Source organism: Bos taurus, chromosome 28 (assembly GCF_002263795.3).
Source record: "Bos taurus isolate L1 Dominette 01449 registration number 42190680 breed Hereford chromosome 28, ARS-UCD2.0, whole genome shotgun sequence".
NCBI classification, from domain to species: Eukaryota; Metazoa; Chordata; class Mammalia; order Artiodactyla; family Bovidae; genus Bos; species Bos taurus.
The window spans coordinates 24998314-25019196 of record NC_037355.1 but is presented as its reverse complement, the minus strand read 5'-3'; the positions used below and the strand labels follow the sequence as shown (position 1 = coordinate 25019196).

The 20883-nt window shown below is 37.1% G+C and overlaps 1 protein-coding gene across 4 annotated transcripts in view; it reads right to left on the bottom strand.

The window, feature by feature from the left end:
- Positions 1 to 20883, bottom strand: part of TET1 (tet methylcytosine dioxygenase 1) — a 136819-nt gene that overhangs the window by 25018 nt on the left and 90918 nt on the right. For all 4 annotated transcript variants that reach the window (XM_024986938.2, XM_024986939.2, XM_059882668.1 and 1 more), the window contains 3 exons: positions 20593 to 20683; positions 19966 to 20059; positions 363 to 574 (listed from right to left, as the gene is read on the bottom strand). In XM_024986938.2, coding sequence (XP_024842706.1) covers positions 363 to 574; positions 19966 to 20059; positions 20593 to 20683 — 397 coding nt within the window. The remainder of the gene's footprint in view (positions 1 to 362; positions 575 to 19965; positions 20060 to 20592; positions 20684 to 20883) is intronic.

Here is a 20883-nt window from a genome sequence, read left to right as displayed (position 1 = left end):
TTGACTACAATGAAAGCTATAGAAAAATGGATATTCTTTTACACTGCTAGAGAAAAATGGAAAATGGTACAATTCCTATGGAGAAGCTGATCCTTTATAGAAAAATCTCTCTCTTTCAGACTCCAGGGCTAAGAAGGATCAGGTGTCAAAACAGAAACAAGGGAAGAATTAAAGAGAATATCCTAAAATGGCCTTAACTCACTATGAAATAAAGTCTCCCTTCTAAGCAATGTTCATTCTTTTCAGTTGCATAATACCTAAAATTCTGTTCTCACCTATAATATATATATGTCTATTACTTGGTAGTCAATTTAACAAGATATAAAACTGATGTTAAAACAGTACAAAACAGATTTGATTACTTTTCATTGAGCGTGCATCTTCGGTCTGTGGGATGACCATTGTATGACTTGAGACTCTCGGTAAGCTGTGAGTACAATTTGTCAGCCATCGGGAGAGGAATGCCGTCCCATACCATGATGAGCACCACCATCACAGCTGTTGGGCAGTGGTGGCCTGTACGCTGTCGAACCAGACAAAGAACTTTCTCTTCGTCACTGCTTCTTCTTAAAACCTGCCAAAACAGAATGTATACATTTATGGAAAACAAGAAACCTAATGTCAAACGCAGTGGATATTGCTTTTAAAGCTCTTCATCACTACATTCTAGTTTTTTAAACTTACTATTTCTTAAAGAATTGACGCCTATAAGGCCTTTAGCTGTTAGACTAGCTGCCTCCATACAACTCATCACAGGGTATCCAAGGTTACTTGACTAACAAACAACAGGCTGAACAGAAATCTGTGGAAACAGTTTGTGTTTTATTTCACTGTTAACACAGTATTGCAAAACAGACAACAGAGAATCCCATGGAAAAGAGCCTAATTAACTCATCTGCTCTTCCATAATTGTCACAATAGGACAAATCTAGCTAAATGGAAATAACCTAGTACTCCCAACATTAAAAATAAACTCTGAGCACTGATATTTAGCATCTGAGGAAAATTGTGGATATTTGCCTTGGGCAAATGGTTTTGCCATATAAAAAACAATTCATATGTACATAAAGCAATATTCCTGCAATTTTTTTCCATGCTGCCACAGATAGTTATCATACCCATCTTAAGATTAAGATGTTCCAGCTGACAGACAATACAAATTATAAGTAATTTTGAATTTATCTTACACTGCATCATACACATGGGTAGCTAAAAAAAGATTCATAAGTATTTAAAATACTGTCCAGTGGTCCTAGTGTTTACTTTTGTTAAATACATTTAATTACTATGCTTAAAACTCCTTCCATATATCACATATTACAGACAGACTAATTAGATCAATCAGTATGTACTCAGTAAATGATGAAACTGCCCACCCCTGTGACGACAATGGAGCACCCAATAGCATAATTAATATTCCATTTTTGTTGCTATAATATTACAAAAACTTGAGATGAAACTTCTTAAGATGTTAGTTACCCAATATCACTTTCTTCTGTCACTCCAGATGGTTAACAATCATTGCTACCAAGGCATCCCTTGAGTAGAGTTGGCTTTAGGACCTTCCCCCTAAACACAATTATTTACATTAAAAAAATTTTCTATGTTTTTATGTCCTTTTACAGCCAAAAAATACATTTGCTTCCAAATAAGCTCAAATGCAAAATGATATTGTATCAAACAAAGTCACACCAGATAAACTTCATGCTGTCAAACCAAAAAGTTATAGTGATAGAGTCTTTGTGTAGGAAATGCTAAAATGCTATTTATTCATTGTATTCATGCCTTTTCTAGATCTGTCATAGCTCTTTCAGTGAATAAAAGAAAATTAAGCAAAATGAGTCTGTAAAAGTTTCAATAAGCTGCTTAAGTATCACTATCTTATGGATATTTATGTTCACTCAAAATTCATATAATGAATGCCAAATCTAAACAATGGTATCAATAGAGCCTCTGGGAGATGCAGATGATTAGGTCATGAGGAGGAAGCCCTCACTAATGGCATCAGTGTTCTTATAAAAGAGACCCCTTTGTTTCTTTAGCTTCTTCTACCATTTGAAGACACAGGGAGAAAAAGGACCCACCAATCATGCTGGCACCCTGATCCTCAATTTAAAAACCACAGAACTGTGAGAACTGAATTTGCTGTTTATAAGCCATCCATTCTGGTATTTTCTCTAGTACTCTAATCAGAGTAGGACAAATATTAAACTTCTATGAAATGTTTGAAAATTATAGAAATATTATTGAAAGAAATTAAAGAAGACCTAAATAAATGGATATACTATTTTCATGGAATAGTAATTATTATAATGATGTTAATTTCCCCAAAGTTTGTTGCTAGATTTGATACAATTCCAATCAAAGCCCTACTAGAATTAGTTTTGTTTGGGCATGGAAATGGACAAAGGTTTTACAAAGTTTATATGGAAATGCAAAGGACCAAGAAGTGGAAAAAAAGGAACAAAGACAAAAAATGATTAATCAAGTATCAAGACTGATTGCAAAGATATGATAATTAAAACAGTTTAGTATTGGTGCAATAACAGATAAGGAGATCAATGGAATAAAACAGAATGCAGGAGAGCCGTATATATGTGGTCACTTGACTATGACAAATGATACTGCAGTCCAATGCAAAAAGTAATCTTTTCCACAAACTGTAGTGGACAGACATCCATATGGGGGGAAAAAATGAATCTTGATGCCTAATTCACACCAGTAACAAATTATACTGTAGATCTAATAAGTTTTTAGAAGAAAATACCTTCATGACCTTGGAGTGGCTATAATATTTTAAAACAGATCACCAAATTTAATAATTCTAAAGGAAAATGTTAAGAAATTGGAATATACTAAGAACTCCTGTTTATCATAAATATTAACTAATAAAGGATTAAGAAAGCATAAAAGCAATCAGTACAATGGGAGACATATCTGCAATATATATAAACAACAAACTATTTTTACCCAAAATATATAAAGAACTTCCTCAAATGAGTAATAAAAGCAAAACAGAAAATTGGCCAAGAAAGTTAAACAAACAAACACAACATCCAAACAGATGATGAGCATATGAAAATATGCTCAACATTATTAGTCATCTAAGCACTACATATGTGAATGGGGTTTTAAAATGGTTTAACTGCCAAGCAAAACAGTATGAAGTTCCTCAAAAAATTAAAAATAGAACCAGCAGTCATATGATCCAGCAATCCCACTTCTGAATATATACCAGAAAGAAATGAAAATAAAGTCTGAAACAAATCTTTGCATTCCCATGTCCATTTCATCACTATTCACAAGAGCCCTGAGGTAAAAGTGATACCCAAATGGTCATCAATAGATGAAAGGATAAACAAAATATTGTATATGCACACAAAGAATAGACACAAAAAGGAAGGAAATCCTGTCACACACTGCAAATGAATGAACCTTGAGGACATAATTCAAAATGAAATAAAACAGTCATGAAAAAGCAAACATTTTAGGAGTTATCTAAAGTAGTCAAATTCATAGAAACATAAACTAGAATGGTGTTAGGGGCAAGAGTGATAGACAGATAGATAATTGTTTAATGGGGACAGAATTTCTTATACGCAAGAAAATGTTTGGGAGATCTGTTTCAGAACAATGTGAATATATAATACTACTGAACTGTACACTCAAAAATGGTTAAGATGGTACATTTTTTATTATCGCTATTTTACCACAATTTTTTTTAAAAAAAAAAGGAAAGGAAAGGAATGAAAAAGAAAATGTCATTTGAGAAAGATGTACATTATTGCAACTTGTACATTATTCATGAGAATGCAAAAACAGATAACCATTTTGGAAAACTGTATTGACCCAAGCTGCACATAGGCAACACCCCCACTATCTCCTAGCAATTCCACTTCTAGGTATAAAACAAACAGAAATATATTTTTGTATTTCCCAAAGACAGCACCACTATTCATGACTACCTCAAACTGATAACAACACAAACATTAATCACCAGAGAACAGCTCAATAAGATGAGAATTCTCTAACAATGCTTAGTCTCACAATTATACTGCTATGAGATAGTTGATATATGCAGAAGACCACATACTGCAAGACTGCATTTACATAAGGTTCAAATTAGACAGGATTAATCAATAACAGTAGGGGGCAGGAGAGTGATTCAGAGGGGCAAGTAATATTGACTGCTGGTTACACAAGTTTGTGCACTTTAGAAAACTTGTGATCGAAGAATTTCTGAAGTCTTCTGCATGTATGTTATACTAAAATAATGTACTTAAATCTAAATTTAAAACAAAAACCCAAAACTGCTTAGTCACTTACTGGCTCATGACACTGTAGCAAGTTTCTTAACTTTGCTATAGTAGCACAGACATAGGATCTAATAAATATTAGCCACTAACTTTTTTTGCTTTTTTAATGCATACTTGGCTCCTGAGAACAGAACTCAGCTCATGGAAGACTCTCATTAAATATTTGTTGAACGAATGGTTAAAAACCACAAAAACCCAATGTGGTTGGATTTTATAAAACTTTCAAAAACAAGTTATGCTATTAATAAGACAGAATCTCTCATTTCAGAAACAGTCCAACAAACAGTCCAAATTTTAAAACATTTGGCAAAAATCACATTTTTTGGTAACTGGAACAAAATATTAATTGGTGAGTGGTTGAAGCCAGGGTCTCACAACAGATTCACTTTACTTTTTATTTATTTACCGTGGCCAAGCACCATGTGGGATCTTAGTTCTCTGTCTAGGGATGGAATCCTGTGCCACCTGCATTGGAAGCATGGAATCTTAATGACTGGACCTCCAAGGGAGTCCCCAGAATCACTTTAGATGGTAAAAGATGTGTCCAAAATCTGAGTAATGTAATGTTCATGACTACTGTCCTGTCACTTTTAATAGTCTTATTGTATGACATGCAAGTGTTATATCTTATGAAACACCATACATTCTTTTAATACTTGTGCTAAAAACATACCCCATACTGAATACTGCCACTTCCCTTTCACTTCTCACTTCCATGCATTGGAGAAGGAAACGGCAACCCACTCCAGTGTTCTTGCCTGGAGAATCCCAGGGACGCGGGAGCCTGGTGGGCTGCCGTCTATGGGGTCACACAGAGTCGGACACGACTGAAGTGACTTAGCAGCAGCAGCAGCAGCAGCAGCAGCAGCAGCAGCCATTTCCTACTCCAGGGGATCTTCCTGACCCAGGGATTGAACCAGCGTCTCTTGTGTCTCCTGTATTGGCAGGCAGATTCTTTACCACTGCACCACCTTGAAAGCCCTCATGGATATTACCCTTCGTAAAAAACTGAAAAAATAGTTTGCCACCAGAAATAAGCTAGTATTGGATTGGCAAAAAAAAAAAAAAATCATTCAGGTTTATCTGTAAGATCACATGGAAAAACCTGAAAGAACTTTTTTGGCCAAGCCAATACAATGGCAATTCTAAGATTTTTGAAAAAATGGTCTACAAAGTAAAGGTGTTATTTAAGGAAGAGTTCTGCCACTTGCAGTCATATCAAGTGGACCCTGTGATTATAAACCTCCCTTCATTAAATTAATATACATAATTGGTTCAATTTCTGAGATAACTTCTTGCTCAGTTTTTAAGATGTAGCTCAAAGGTCAACAGCTCATTAAAGTCCTTCCTGTACCCACCAAAAGTTGCTCTCAGCTACCTCCCTCTCTGCTCCCTCTAGAAGCCATTCTCAAGCAGGCGAGTGATAGGGGATTAACTAGCACGCATGTAGTCATGAACAAGATCACCTAAGAGGGTATATTATAGACAGCCTGACTTGAGCAGGTGAAGAGTGATGGGGGAGACCTGTTTTTCCCCTAGAAACCAGGCGAAACTTCCCAGAAGAGGGAGTAGAACCAATAGTTTGAACTGCTTCAGAAAGGTTCTGAGGATTTAGACTTTCTTTGGCAGATAAAGTATCAGTAGTAATCATTGGGATAGTGCTGAATAGCTCCAGAAGTGGCGATAAAAGATCAGTCTGATGATCATTAGGAAAAGATTTCCTAGCTATTTCTATGATGGAGTCCCTTATTCTGGATTATCAATTATTCTGCTTCAGTAGCCTATCTATGTACAGCTCTGAAATGCACAATCTAAACTATTTCTGTTAACTTGGTCTGGATGAGATAACCTATTTAAATTCTAAACTGGGAGCTTTTGAGGCATGATAGACCATGATCAAGAATAATAATCTCAGATAGTCTAAATAACCTCTGACCATCTAGTAGGTTTAAGGCCACTCTGGAGAGAGAAGACTGCTCTGAGAAACAAAGTTACTGTTGTAATTTATGAGAAAGCAGCTGTAGGTAACAATTTTTTTATATTCTTAAGACATAGAAGAAAACAAAAAATATGGAAAGAAAAATCTCAAAAATGGAGGGCAGTTTCTACATAGCAGTCAAGCTTGACTTCTAGCCATAGTACATTTACATGGGTAATAGAATTACTTAAGTAGTTTTTTATTCCCCTGACTCCAAAATCCAGAGAATTATATACACACTCTTGCTTTGCACAAACAATAAAATAATAATAATGTTGATGAATAGTATGCTTGCATTTAATTATCTTCCATTATAATCATTGGAGAAGGAAATGGCAACCCACTCCAGTGTTCTTGCCTGGAGAATCCCAGGGACGGGGGAGCCTGGTGGGCTGCCGTCTGTGGGGTCGCACAGAGTCGGACACGACTGAAGTGACTTAGCAGCAGCAGCATAATCATTAATTTACCTTATAGTATAGCCTAATAATTATATAACTGTTCTTTTGGAAACACAGCATCGTGTTTGTTGGGTCAGAATTACAACATTTACTGGTACCTGCAGATATCTGAACAAAGGCTAATCAAACTATTGTTTCTGAAAACTAGAATTAAAGGTGATTTTTAAAACATACTTTTAAAACAAGTATTATTATAATTGGGAGACAATTATTTTTTATACATTTGAGTCCTCCTAGGAAACTCAACAGAGGGCTTCCCTGTGGCTCAGACGGTAAGTAAACTCCAGAGAAGCAAAACTTTACTGGATTTTTAAAGAGAATAACACAGGTGGCTACTTATAAATTTTGAAGACTCAAAGGTTTAATATATACCAGCAAGAATCAAATAGAAATTTGGTTTACAGCTTCAATTAAACATTAAATTAAATATAGCTGTGAGGATTATCTTAAGGGAAATGCATGTAAGTAAATCTTAATTAAGTTGTTCCTAGATGGAAGGTCAGACATTAAAAGATTTTTTAGTCACCCATCTATTCCCTATTGTACATATACTTAGTTTCTGAAAGTTCATAGGAAAGAATAAATGAACATTAAGTCATGAAAAAGACTTTTTACATATGAAAGATAAATGTCCTTTTAAATTTAAAAGTTTTCTGCAGAGCTATAACAAAAAACATAGTACCAGCTTAGGAATGGTCTTCCCTAATGGGTCAATGACCAACAGCAGAAAACAGGGGCAAATTTCCTGGTGGTCCAGTGGTTAGGACGCCAAGTTTCCACTGCAGAGGACACAAGATCAATCCCTAGTCTGGGAAGTAAGACTCTGCATGCAGTGAGGTGCAACCAAATTAAAAAAAAAAACTTTTTTAACCAAATACTAAATCAATACATAAAATTATAAGAATACGGGAGACACTATTTTTATAGTATTAGGGTGGAAAAAGTTTTCACAGCAAGATGAAAAATCTTTAAGGCACGTATTAAGTGACCTAAGTTTGACCTGCTAAACATTTCAAGCTCCTATAAAATAGGTCTTCCCTGGTGGCTCAGACAGTGAAGAATCTGCCTGAAATGAAGGAGACTTGGGTTCGATCCCTGGGTTGAAAAGATTCCCCTGAAGAAGGGAATGGCTATACTCCAGCATTCTTGCCTGAGAACTCCATGGACAGAGTAGCCAGGAAGGCTACAGTCCAAAAGAATAGGACATAACCCAGCAGCTAACACTTTCACTTTCATACTAAGATAACTGTCAGATCACTAAAACTAAAAGAAAATCTAGTATGAGATAATGGCAAATATATGATAAAGTGTTATTTATAAAAATACAAAAAATAACATCAACAAAAAAAGGCTATGAAGAGTGAATTCATAGAAGAAATAAAAATGGATAATAAATATATAAAGAAACCTAATTTTACTACTTAAAATGCAAATTTAATCAAGGTAGTTATTTTTAATTGCTAGTTAACAATGACAAAATAGATTTTTCACCAGTAGATTAATATATTTTTTCTATTTAAATGTTTCAACAATAAGAAAGAGATTTATTCTTTATCATGAATTAAGAATTTGGTGATGGTGAAAACCAAGACAACCTCGTATAACAATTATCCTCCAATTAAAATTTTTTTTTAAAAACTGGGAAAAATTTATCCATTTCCAGCAATTTTTTTCTTACAGTAAACTAGTTCTTTGATGTCTATTTTAAAAAAAATTTCTAATAGTGAATTCAAACCACTCCTGAAGAATTGAGCTATATATTCCATTTCAGTATGCAGAGAAGCAAAATCTCACGACTAGTTTCTGCTAAAAAAAACAAAACAAAACAAAAACCTATGTTCACTTAATCAAACATTCTTGAAATTTAGGAAGTTGGAGAATTATTAATATATTGACTTCACTCTTCTGCTTAACATACTTCAGCAGGTACCCAATTTTTAACATCCTAAGTCTTCATTTGGGTATACTCAAAATTGCTAAAAATCATTATCTCTAAAGGAGAAAACTAAGATGTGTTTCAAAATTTTAAATTGTTTTGAAATTTAATATGGAGTTTTAATTTTCTACGTGGATACAAATTAACACTGAATTTAATTTTACTGTTATTTTATTGTTCTTTTTAAATTTTTAAAAAATTTTAATTGGAGGATAATTGCCTTACAATATTATATTGGCTTCCAGCATACAACAATGTGAATCAGCGATAAGAATACATATGTCCCCCTATTTTTATTACACAATTTAAAGAAAGGAAATTAAATAGTCCTTGTAATATTAACCTTAGCAGTAAAGATGCGAAGGTAACTGCGGACTTCAGTCGTGTCCGACTTTATGCGACCCCATAGACGGCAGCCCACCAGGCTTCCCCATCCCTGGGATTCTCCAGGAAAGAACACTGGAGTGGGTTGCCATTTCCTTCTCCAATGCATGCAAGTGAAAAGGGAAAGTGAACTCGCTCAGTCATGTCCGACTCTTAGCGACCCCATGGACTAAAGCCTACCAGGCCCCTCCATCCATGGGATTTTCCAGACAAGAGTACTGGAGTGGGGTGCCATTGCCTTCTCTTCGAAGGCAACTAGGTTCCTGCATAAGCTCAAACAAAAATCCATGGTCCGCAGAATAGACTATAGTTAAAGCTAGGAGCCATTTATGTCAAGTGTGGCTTACATTAATTACCCAAGAGAGATCACTTTTTGAGTTTATCCATAACCGTGAGAGAAAATTAGAGTTAAATTTTCAATACAAAATGATGGAGGCCGTCCCCACCTCTCAAAACCCAAAATCATCCACTGATTAAGACCTTTAAATCTTTCTTCTCTTCCTTCCCTTCCCTGTTCACCTGAAACTACCACAGCCTTGTAAACTGACTATGTGCTATGCTTAGTTGCTCAGTTGTGTTCTACTCTTTGCGATCCCATGGACTGCAGCCCACCAGGCTCCTCTGTCCATGGGATTCTCCAGACAAGAATACTGGAGTGGGTTGCCATTCCCTTCTCCCAGGGATCTTCCCGACCCAGGGATTGAAACTGGGTCTCTTGCATTGCAGGCAGATTCTTTAAAGTCTGAGCTACTAGGGAAGCCCCAGTAAAAAAAATAAGTAAAAAAAAAAATAATAATTTAAATATGTCCTATATATTATAGCTAATGAACTTCAACCCCATTTTTGGAGGGATGGTGGTGATTGGATGCATGAGAGGTTTTCTGGAGTTGGTGTGATGATTTATTTCTTAACCTAGATGATTTGATTTTGTAAAACTTCAGTGGCCTGCACACTTATGATTTGTGTAGTTTTGTGTATTTTACAGTTCAATAAAAACTTTCCTTAAAAAATGAATTCTATAAGCAAGTCAATTAGTTCAATTTAGTGACTCAGTTGTGTCTCACTCTTTGTGACCCCATGGAGTGTAGCCAGCCAGCCTTCCCTGTCCATCATCAATGCCCAGAGCTTGCTCAAACTCATGTCCATGGAGTCAGTCGTGCCATCCAACAATCTCATCCTCTGTCGTCCCCTTCTCTTCCCACCTTTAATCTTTCCCAGCATCAGGGTCTTTTCAAATGAGTCAATTCTTCACATCAGGTGGCCAAAGTATTGGAGTTTCAGATTCACCATCAGTTCTCCCAAAGAATATTCAGGACTGATTTCCTTTAGGATTGACTGGTTTGGTCTCGTAGTCCAAGAGACTCTCAAGAGTCTTCTCCAACACCACAGTTCAAAAGCATCAATTCTTTGGCGCTCAGCTTTCTTTACAGTCCAACTTTCACATCCATACATGACTACTGGAAAAACCATAGCTTTGACTAGATGGACTTTGTTGCCAAAGTAATGTCTCTGCTTTTTAATATACTGTCTAGGTTGGTCATAGCTTTTCTTCCAAGGAACAACAATCTTTTAATTTCATGGCTGCCGTCACCATCTGCAGTAATTTTGGAGCCCCCAGAAACAAACTCAGTCACTGTTTCCATTGTTTCCCCATCTATTTTTCCATGAAGTGAAAGGACCAGATGACATGATCTTAGTTTTCTCAATGTTGAGTTTTAAGCCAACTTTTTCACTCTCCTCTTTCACTTTCATCAAGAGGCGCTTTACTTCTTTGCTTTCTGCCATAAGGAAGGTGTCATCTGCATCTGAGGTTATTGATATTTCTCTCTGCTTCATTCAGCCAGGCATTTCGAATGATGTATTCTGCATATAAATTAAATAAGCAGGGTGACAATATACAGCCTTGACATACTCCTTTCCCGATTTTGAACCAGTCCGTTGTTTCAGGTCTGGTTCTAACTGTTGCTTCTTGACCTGCATACAGATTTCTCAGGAGGCAGGTCAGGTGGTCTGGTATCCCCATCTCTTTAAGAATTTCCCACAATATGTTCTGATCCACATAGTCAAAGGCTTTGGTTTAGTAAATAAAGCAGAAGTAGATGTTTTTCTGGAACTCTCTTTCTTTTTCTTTGATCCAACAGACGTTGGCAATTTGATCTTACTATAAACAAGTAAGCAAACATAAAAGTAGTTCTAACGGTACATTGGTAAACAGTAGTGAAGAAAAATGTTTTATAACAAAAAAAGAAAGAACAGTGAAAAGTAAGTCAGTACCAACCCCTCTGGTGTTTGCCCAATTTTAATCACTGAAGTATTAAATGGTTTTTTTCACATTAGCAAGATTTTGCAGATAGTAGCCAGCCCATGACTGCCTGTTTATTATTCTGACATGGTAATACACATAGAGTGCCTGATCTGGGCACAGACATAAGCAGCACTGTGGTGTAGCCTGAAGACAATCAAGGCAGGTTAAGAGTCAAAATCTTGGAAGAAAGGAATTCATAAAAAGGGAAGTCTTTGAAGATATGTGTTTAAATCAAGGCAAGATGGTTTTAAAACCTTTAGATACATCAGCTTCATTTACAAAACACCCTAAAAACTCTGATCACTTCACACCCAAGTAGGCAATAAAACATTCAGTAGTACACATTGTCACACCTGCTCTACTGACTAATAACAATCCTAGGTAGGGAAACCCATGAACTTGGTTGGGCCTGGTGTGAATTTCTCAGCATTTGAGTCATTTATAGTAAAGGGCATTAACAGAGCTTAGTATATTAAAGAAACTATATTGCCCTTTCCATCAAAATTTACTGAATAAGAAGATATAACTACTTCCTGCCAAGACACAAAATGACAGAAGGAAGAGTTAGAAACGTCTGTCAAAAATTAACAATTATGGGAAAGTGTTAAAGACCACCTAGCAAAGAAGAAAGATTTTGAAGAAAAGATTAAAACTGTTTTTAAGAACAAACGCAAAATATAGTGAGATTGGCTTAGAAAGTTCTGCTCCCAGTTAGAATATGTTGTTAGGCTTCCTGTGTGTGACCTAACCCTAACAACTCCCTTCAAGAAAAGAAGGCAAGTGCAGAATGATAAAAGTAGGATAGAATTCAACCACTAGGGACTTCCCTGGTGGTTCAGTGGCTAAAACTGCATGCTGCCAGTGCAGGGGGCCTGGGTTGGATCCCCGGTTGAGGAACTAGATCCAACATGCTGCAACTGAGACCAGTGAAGCCAAATAAAAAATTAACAAATAAATATCTTAAAAAGAATTCAACCACTATTACCACACGTAAGTCTGCACACACACGAGAAAATATACATCAAATCACAAAATGCTTGATTTAGGTTAATGTTTAATATCAAATACAGGATAAATGTAAAGTATGCAAGATGAAAAGTAAGTTTAAGGCAATACTATATATATATATATATATATATATATATAAATTCTGCAATGCAACCTAAAAATTCTATCAGTGGTGTTGGAAAAGACTCCTGAGAGTCCCTTGGACTGCAAGAAGAGCCAACCAGTCCATCCTAAAGGAGATCAGTCCTGGGTGTTCGTTGGAAGGACTGATGTTGAAGCTGAAACTCCAATAATTTGGCCACCTGATGCTGACTCATTTGAAAAGACCCTGATGCTGGGAAAGATTGAGGGCAGGAGGAGAAGGGGACGACAGAGGATAAGATGGTTGGAGATGGCATTACCAACTCAATGGACATGGGTTTGGGTGGACTCTGGAAGTTGGTGATGGACAGGGAGGCCTGGCGTGCTGCAGTTCATGGGGTCGCAAAGAGTCAGACACAACTGAGTGACTGAACTGAACTGAACTGCATTACTGTTTTGTTTTTTTTTTTTTTGCATTACTGTTATTCTAGAGAAGGGATGAAAAAAAGGAAGAATCATCCAAAATCCTACCACTTAACTCAGCCACCTTGCTCTTTTGGATCACTTAGTCAAGGGGAAGCCAGCTGCCATGAGTATACCTTCATGCCTTGCTGGTTTAGTTGCTATGTCTTGTCTGACTCTTGAGATCCCATAGACTGTAGTCTCCGAGGTTCCTCTGTCCATGGGATTTCCCAGGCAAAAATACTGGAGTTGGAGTGGGTTGCCATTTCCTTCTCCTCATGCTTTGTTACTTAAAAGCAAGTAAGTAAAAAAATATCAAACAGATACAGATTAACAAACCTATGTAAATTATCAGTGTCAAATATTGGGAACCAATCCTTACTCCTTATTTCTACAAATGTGCAAGGTATGATGTAGGGGCAAAATACAAAAGCACAGTAACCGTACCATAAGGAAATATAAAAGGTGGGGAGATGGTTCTTAGGGTCTCTGAGAACCTAGCAATGTTGTATTTTTCACCAGGTAGTAGCTTGTGTGCTCAGTTGCGTCCGACTCTTTGTGACCCTGTGAACTGTAGCCCACCAGGCTCCTCTGTCCATGGGATTTTTCAGACAAGAATATTGGAAAATGGGTTGCCATTTCCTTCTCCAGGTAGTAGCTTGATGTGTATTCAATTTATAATTATAGGTAAACTCTAACTTTATTACCTTTTTTCTTGAAATATTCCATAATGAAGAATGTTGGTGTTTAACAGCATTATTTTGTGAATTAAGATCTACAGATTAACGTTTTTTTGCCTTTTTGAGAAGCTAGAGCTAAGGAAGATAGTTACATTTTATAATGTCAATGTAGTATCTTAAACATATTGATGCGGGTTTACCTGATAGCTCAGAAGCTAAACAATCTGCCTGCAGTGAGGGAGATGGGTTCTATTCCTGGGTTGGGAAGATATCCGGGAGAAGAGAATGGTTACTCACTCCAGTATTCTTGCCTGGAGAATTCCATGAACAGAGGAGCCTGGCGGGCTGCAGTCCATGGGGTTGCAAAGAGTCAGACCCAAGTGAATGACTTGACACTTTCACTTAGCATATTGATATTTTTAGTGAAGAAGTGATACTGAATTTTATGAATAGCCTCTCTCCAAGATGCCCCCAATCATCACCACCACCTAATATTTTGTCTCCTCATAGTCCTCTCCTACACTAAATAAGGGACAGCTATGCAGCAACTTCTGAGGTTAATGTCATAAATGACATTGTGGCTTCCTTGTTATATTTTGATTGACTCACCCTGGGGAAAAATAAACTGCTATGACTGAGAAAACACTTAAGAAGTCCTATGATAAGAAAGTGAGTCTTGGGACTTCCCTGGCAATCCAGGGGTTAAGAATCCTTCTAGCGACCTATTGCATGACACATGGAACTCTGCTCAAAGTCATGCACCAGGCTGGAGGGAGAGGGATTTGGAGGAGAATGAATACACACATAGGTATGGCTGAGTCCCTTTGCTGTTCACCTGGAACTAGCACAGCATTGTTAATCAGCTATATGCCAACACAAAATAAAAAGTTCAAAGTTTGGGGGGAAAAAAAGAATCCGCCTTGCAGTACAGGAGACCTGGGTTCCATCAAAGGTCAGGGAACTATGGGACAACTAAGTCCTCATGCCACAACTAGAGAGTCCGAGCACTGCAATGAAATATTCCACATGAACAAGTATCCCAAGTGCCGCATCTAAGACCTGACATATCCAAATAAACAATATAACTAAAGCCTCCTGCAAATGACATGGGAAGTAGACTCTAGCAACTTCCTCTCCAGTCAAGTTCTGAACTGATGAAGCCCTCTTCTGGAAGCACCCTCCTAAGTTCCCACAGACAGATTTCTGACTCACAAAATTGATGAGATAATAAATGTTTGTCGCTCAGAGCTACTAAATCTGAGTAATCTGTAAAGCACCAACAATAAAGCTCATCAATAATAATACTTAAATAAGCTTAAAAGTGAAAGTGAAATTGTGTCTGACTCTTTTCGACCTTGTGGACTGTAGCCTACCAGGCTCCTCTGTCCATGAGATTTTCCAGGCAAGAATACTGGAGTGGGTTGCCATTTCCTTCTCAGAATGCTCTTTATAAAACATAAACCAGATAGATAACATGTGTGTGTGTGTGTGTGCATGCGTGCATGTTCAGTCCATTAAGTTGTGTCCCACTCTTTGAGACCCCATGGACTGTAGCCCACCAGACTCCTCTGGCCATGGGATTCTGTGGACAAGAATACTGGAGTGGAGACTTCCCTGGTGGATCAGTGGCTAAGACTCCATGCTCCCAAATCAGGGGGCCCGAGTTCAATATCCAAGTGCCCCAATTAAGATTTGGTACGGCCAAATAAATTAATTAACAGTTAAAAGAATACTGGATTGGGTTGCCATGCTCTCCACCAGGGGATCTTCCCGACTCATGGATCAAACCCGGGTCTCCTGCAACTCCTGCATTGCAGGTAGATTCTTTACCACTGGAACACGAGGGAAGTCATAGGGATTTTAAGATATCCCAAGTTAAAATACTTGAAAGATTTCATATTCATGGACTAAAACTCACGATGGCCTAATAAAACCATTTAGGCTATTGCTTCTGCCAACAGTTCACATTCACTTGTTTCCATTCTCTACCTCCTTTACTTCACTAGATTTCTGATTATTAAAGAATGTACTGTCTCCCTCAACCTTTGTACCTGCTTTTTTCTCTGACTAGGAATGTTCTTCCTTATGCTCTTAGGGGTATTCTTTGCATACAAGCCTCCTTCTTGTCACTCAGTTCTCAGCTTAAAAGTTCTCTCCCAAAGAGGCCTTCCCTGATGACCCTTAAGGAGAAAACTCTGGAAGGTCTCTACTAAAAAGAGGAAAAAGATAAGTAAATTTAAATTTGGAATTACTTTATTAGAATAAGCATATTAAATGAAAAAAAGAATTTACTAGTTTAAATTTTAAAGGGGAATATAAATTTGTCATTATATATTATATGATTGTACACCTGAGATACACAAGAGAAATAAATTGAAAAACAGGAATCATGTAAACTATGGGGAAAAAAACACTACAGAAGGACAAAGAAAGACATCAACAAACAGAAAAGGATAGCATGTAGGGTCAGAAGACTAAATGTCAAAAATGTAAATTCTCCAAATTCTCTCGCCAATGATTTCAATCAAAATATCAAAAGAAATTTATTATTACAAAGACACTGGTGATTATAAACTCATATGGAAAAATAAACAAGGCAAGAAGAGTCAGGAAATTGCTGAAGGATTAGCTCTATCAGATATGAAATACATTTTTAAACCCAAATAATCAGAATAAGTTGATTATGATGCAGGAGAAACATAACAATGTGGTAGAATACAAAATCTAAATATGAACAAATATATCAATAGGAAGTAGATGAACAATTATTTAGGTAAGTAGTGTTGTTTAACTGGGTAGTCAGTTGAAAAAACATAAGTTGTGACTAACATTTTACATACAAGAGGAATAAAATAAGTAGGTGTATGAAAATGAAATAAAAAAAGAAAAATGAAACCATTCAAATATTATAAAAAGAAAATGTGAAAAATATTTATAAGCTAGAGGTTGTAAAAGTTTTTCTAATTAAGATACACTAAAGTCATAAGCAATGGCAACCCACTCCAGTACTCTTGTCTGGAGACGCATGGACGGAGGAGCCTGGTGGGCTGCAGTCCATGGGGTCGCAAAGAGTCGGACACGAATGAGCGACTTCACTTTCACTTTCCAGTTTCATGCATTGGAGACGGAAATGGCAACCCACTCCAGTGTTCTTGCCTGGAGAATCCCAGAGACGGGGAAGCCTGGTGGGCTGCCGTCTATGGGGTCGCAGAGTCAGACACGACTGAAGCAACTTAGCAGCAGCAGCAGCAGCAGCAGAGCCATAACAGCAAAGTTTTTCATTAAAAATTTAACTTAAATTTTCATCTCATTTAAAATTCAGAATGTTAAAAAAATATGACAAAGAAGGACTTCCTTGGCTGTTCAGTGGTTAAGACTATGCTTCCATTGAAAGGGGCTTGAGTTTCATCGCTTGTCAGGGAACTAAGATCCCCCAAATTTAAAAACAAAAAACAAAAAACAAAAAAAGCAAACAGAAAACATATTTGCAACTTATCACAAATGGTTAATTTTCTAAAGAACCTTCTATAAAAATCAATAGAAGCCAAATAACGCAACAGAAAAAAATGGACAATGTGTATTATTTATTACTTTAAAATGTTTTGAAACAACAACTTTTTCAAGAGTGAATAAAATATAAAAATCACTAAATCACCGACTCGATGGACATGAGTTTGAGTGAACTCTGGGAGTTGGTGATGGACAGGGAGGCCTGGCGTGCTGCAATTCATGAGGTCACAAAGAGTTGGACACGACTGAGCGACTGAACTGAAGTGAAACAGTGTTTAGGTTTATCTTCATCAAAACTCTTACATGCGGTGATTGACCTGTTTGGGTTTATGTTGTGGAAAACCATGTAACTTTCACAGCTGAGTTGACAGGAGTGTACACAGCAAGACAAGAAGCTGATCCTTGGGAAACAGGACTTCACAAACACTGACATCATCCCGCTCCAAGTCACCTCAAACACTAACATGAAGGAAGCATCAGGGAAAATTCTACACTTCTAGGGAGCATTTCAGAAAATTTTAGTTCTTGAGAAGCAAGATGACTCCAGGAAATACTCGTGTTACTACAGAGTAAGCGAACTTTAGTCCAAAATGTGTTTGTGATAGCTGATATGTCTCAGGGCCAGTTTCTTCCCATCTACACAATGAAATGACTGATAAACTTTAATTCACACTTGTATCCCGAGTATCTAGCCTGGAGCCTGCCAATGAAAAGTTCTCAATAAATACAAGTTCCTTCACTTACCTTTCTCATCCTAAAATTCTATTTATCTTCCAAATTCACCCACACTGAACAAATTAAAGGCAGGTATCTTATTTGGGACTCAATTCTACTGCACAAAACAGAAAACTTCCTAATAGGTTTTAAAGACGTGAAAACCAAAAAATTCTGTTATGTTAGAGAAATCCAGGTTTAAGAAGCCTGAGGATGGGACTTCCCTGATGGCCCAGAGGTTGATTCCGAGCTCCCAAAACAGGGGGCCCAGGTTCAATCCCTGATCAGGAAACTAGATCGTACAGCAGTTCTACTGGTATCAGAGATGCAGGCTCCTGTCGTCTCCCCATCCTAAAATATATTTTCTATTATCAAGTCAATTCGTAGTATCACATGATTTCTGTATCTCCAACTATTGAACCCATGTTCTATAGATGATGAGGGAAAGGAGACAGATACAAAAGAGTACATTCTGTATGGCTCTAATTCTATAGAAACTATCTAAAAGATCTTTATAGACATGGAGGTTAAAATAGTGGTTATTATACATGGAGTTACCAATGGGGAGCAGGCAAAGGGAGCCTTCAGGGGTGCTACAAAGATTTACATCGCTGTCTGGAGTAGTGTTATATGTGCAGAGAATCACTTGATATTTTGACAAGACTATGCACTCCAAATAGACTGAGGAAACTGGAAGTATTCTAACACACTTAGTGTTCACGCCCAGTTCTCGTGCTATCACTGCTGTCACCTTCCAGAGGTTGGTTGAAAAATAACCAAGATAGGGATTTCCCTGGCAGTGCAGCGGTTAGGATTCCCTGTGCTCCCCCTGTAGGGAGCATAGGTTTGATCCTTGGTCAGGGAACTAAGATCCCACATGCCAGATCAAAAACAAAAACAAAACAAAGACATACAGTTTTCTAGAAGAGATGCAGGTGCACCAATCGTCTTGCTTCAGGAATAGCCAGGTCCAAACCCTCTTTTTTTTTTTTTTTTTAATGTTTTTTTGTTCTTCTGAAATGGGCATAAAAATAATGAGTTTTATTTTTCCAAAATCTTAAGAGTCCCTCTGTGGGGATTAATGAGGCAATGTATGTCAAGTACTTAACATGGTGCCTGATATTTAATGAAAGGTAGTGGTTACTGTTATTATTTATTATCATCATGATAGTCGTCATTACAAACAAATGATAGGACAGGATCTCAAATGATCCTTTAGTGCAAATTTCCAAAGAAACTGATCAACATACTTGTAAATGTGAATATCTTCCTGAAAATATACATTTGGCTAGGCAGGTAATGACATTGTTTCTCTGTCGAGAACTTTCAAAAGAAGCTAAATCCAGTTCTTACCTCTGATAGCACCACAGTTTTAGAAAACTCAAAGTAGTTATAGAAATAATTTTGGAAATATATTGTAAAATTTTTGATTTTGCCTTCAATACTGCATGACCTTCATTAAGGTGGCCCCATGAAACAAATGGGCTTTCCTGGTAGCTCAGCTGGTAAAGAATCCGGCTGCAATGCAGGAGACCCTGGTTCGATTCCTGGGTTGGGAAGATCCCCTGGAGAAGGGATAGGCTACCCACTCCAGTGTTCTTGGGCTTCCCTGGTGGCTCAGATAGTAAAGAATCCACCTGCAATGCAGGAGACCTGGGTTCAGTCCCTGGTTTGGGAAGATCCCCTGGAAAAGGGAATGGCAACCCATTCCAGAATTCTTGTCTGGAGATTTCCATGGACAGAGAAGCCTGGCAGGCTATAGTCCATGGGGTTGCAATGAGTCAGACATGACTGAGCAAGTAAAACACATACATATATATTTACTTACTATTTATTTATGCTGTCTAATTATAAGAGCACTCTACACTCTCTAAAAAGTAACAACAATAACAAACAAACAAAAAAAACCTGGTAAGAATGATGACTCTAGATCACTACATACAGATTAGGAATGCCATACCCTTTTGTTCATTAATATAAAAAGCCCAGGCTAAGACAGATAGCTTCCTTATTTCCTTGGGAATAAGGGAAGTGGGTATTTTCCTAGTCCATGTTTTCATGGAAAAAATTACTGACTTAGTTTTTATGTAGAGTAAATCCATTTTGGAAAATGTATAAGTACAAAATACTTACCCACTTAGCAACTGGACACCCATTAGAGCTTTTTCCTTCTTTCCCCGTGTACACTACTATTTCTATCCTTACTGCATTTCCTTTTTGACCATACCTAAGTATGAAACACAGTGAATGGAAAATCATTGAAATAAACTTTTAACATCGTTATGGGAATAAGATTTACAGAAGCACAAAAATCAAACACTCCTCATAATAATAACTTTGTTAAAAATGTACTTGTGTGTGGCAGATATTTTTGTTGTCCAGTTCTATTTACTTGTCCTTAAGGATCACTTTTTTAAAAAATGGCCTGGCTCCAAGACAAGCAAAACCAATGTGAATGTAGTGTTGACAAAGGTAATTTTAACTATTTCTATGATTATACAGTAACAGGAAAATAAGTATGTCTGCATTTAACAAAGACAGCCTTGCTTCGTGAGGGTCTTTATTGAGTTCCCAATGGCTCATGTGAATGACTTGGCAGGAACACCAGGACACTGGGCTTTTCCTGGGTGCTAAGAAACATCCAACTCATATTCCTGAAGGTTTTCCATTCACCTCCTGTTTGTTCCCAGAAAGTATATCTCTGCATTGAGTTAGGTCCCCAATAATCAATGATTTTAACAGGGAAGCATATTTCCTCACCTATTCTCCATGATTTCCCTGACAGCAGCAACACTTGGTCCTGCCCCAAGGTGTGTATAATATGGGCCTTTGTCTTTTTGTATAACTCGATCTGTGGAAGGAACAAGATTATTAGACCCAAAGCTTTACAGAATTGCATAGGGGCGCGGAAGAGCTAGTTTTACTTTTTTTTTTTTTTAAATTCAGAACAATGAATCTTGACAAGATTTTGGTAAGCTTTAGTAATTAAAAACTGGGACAACAGGCCCTGGAGTGTAACTTATCCCTTTTTTCTGCTCCTAATTAATCCAT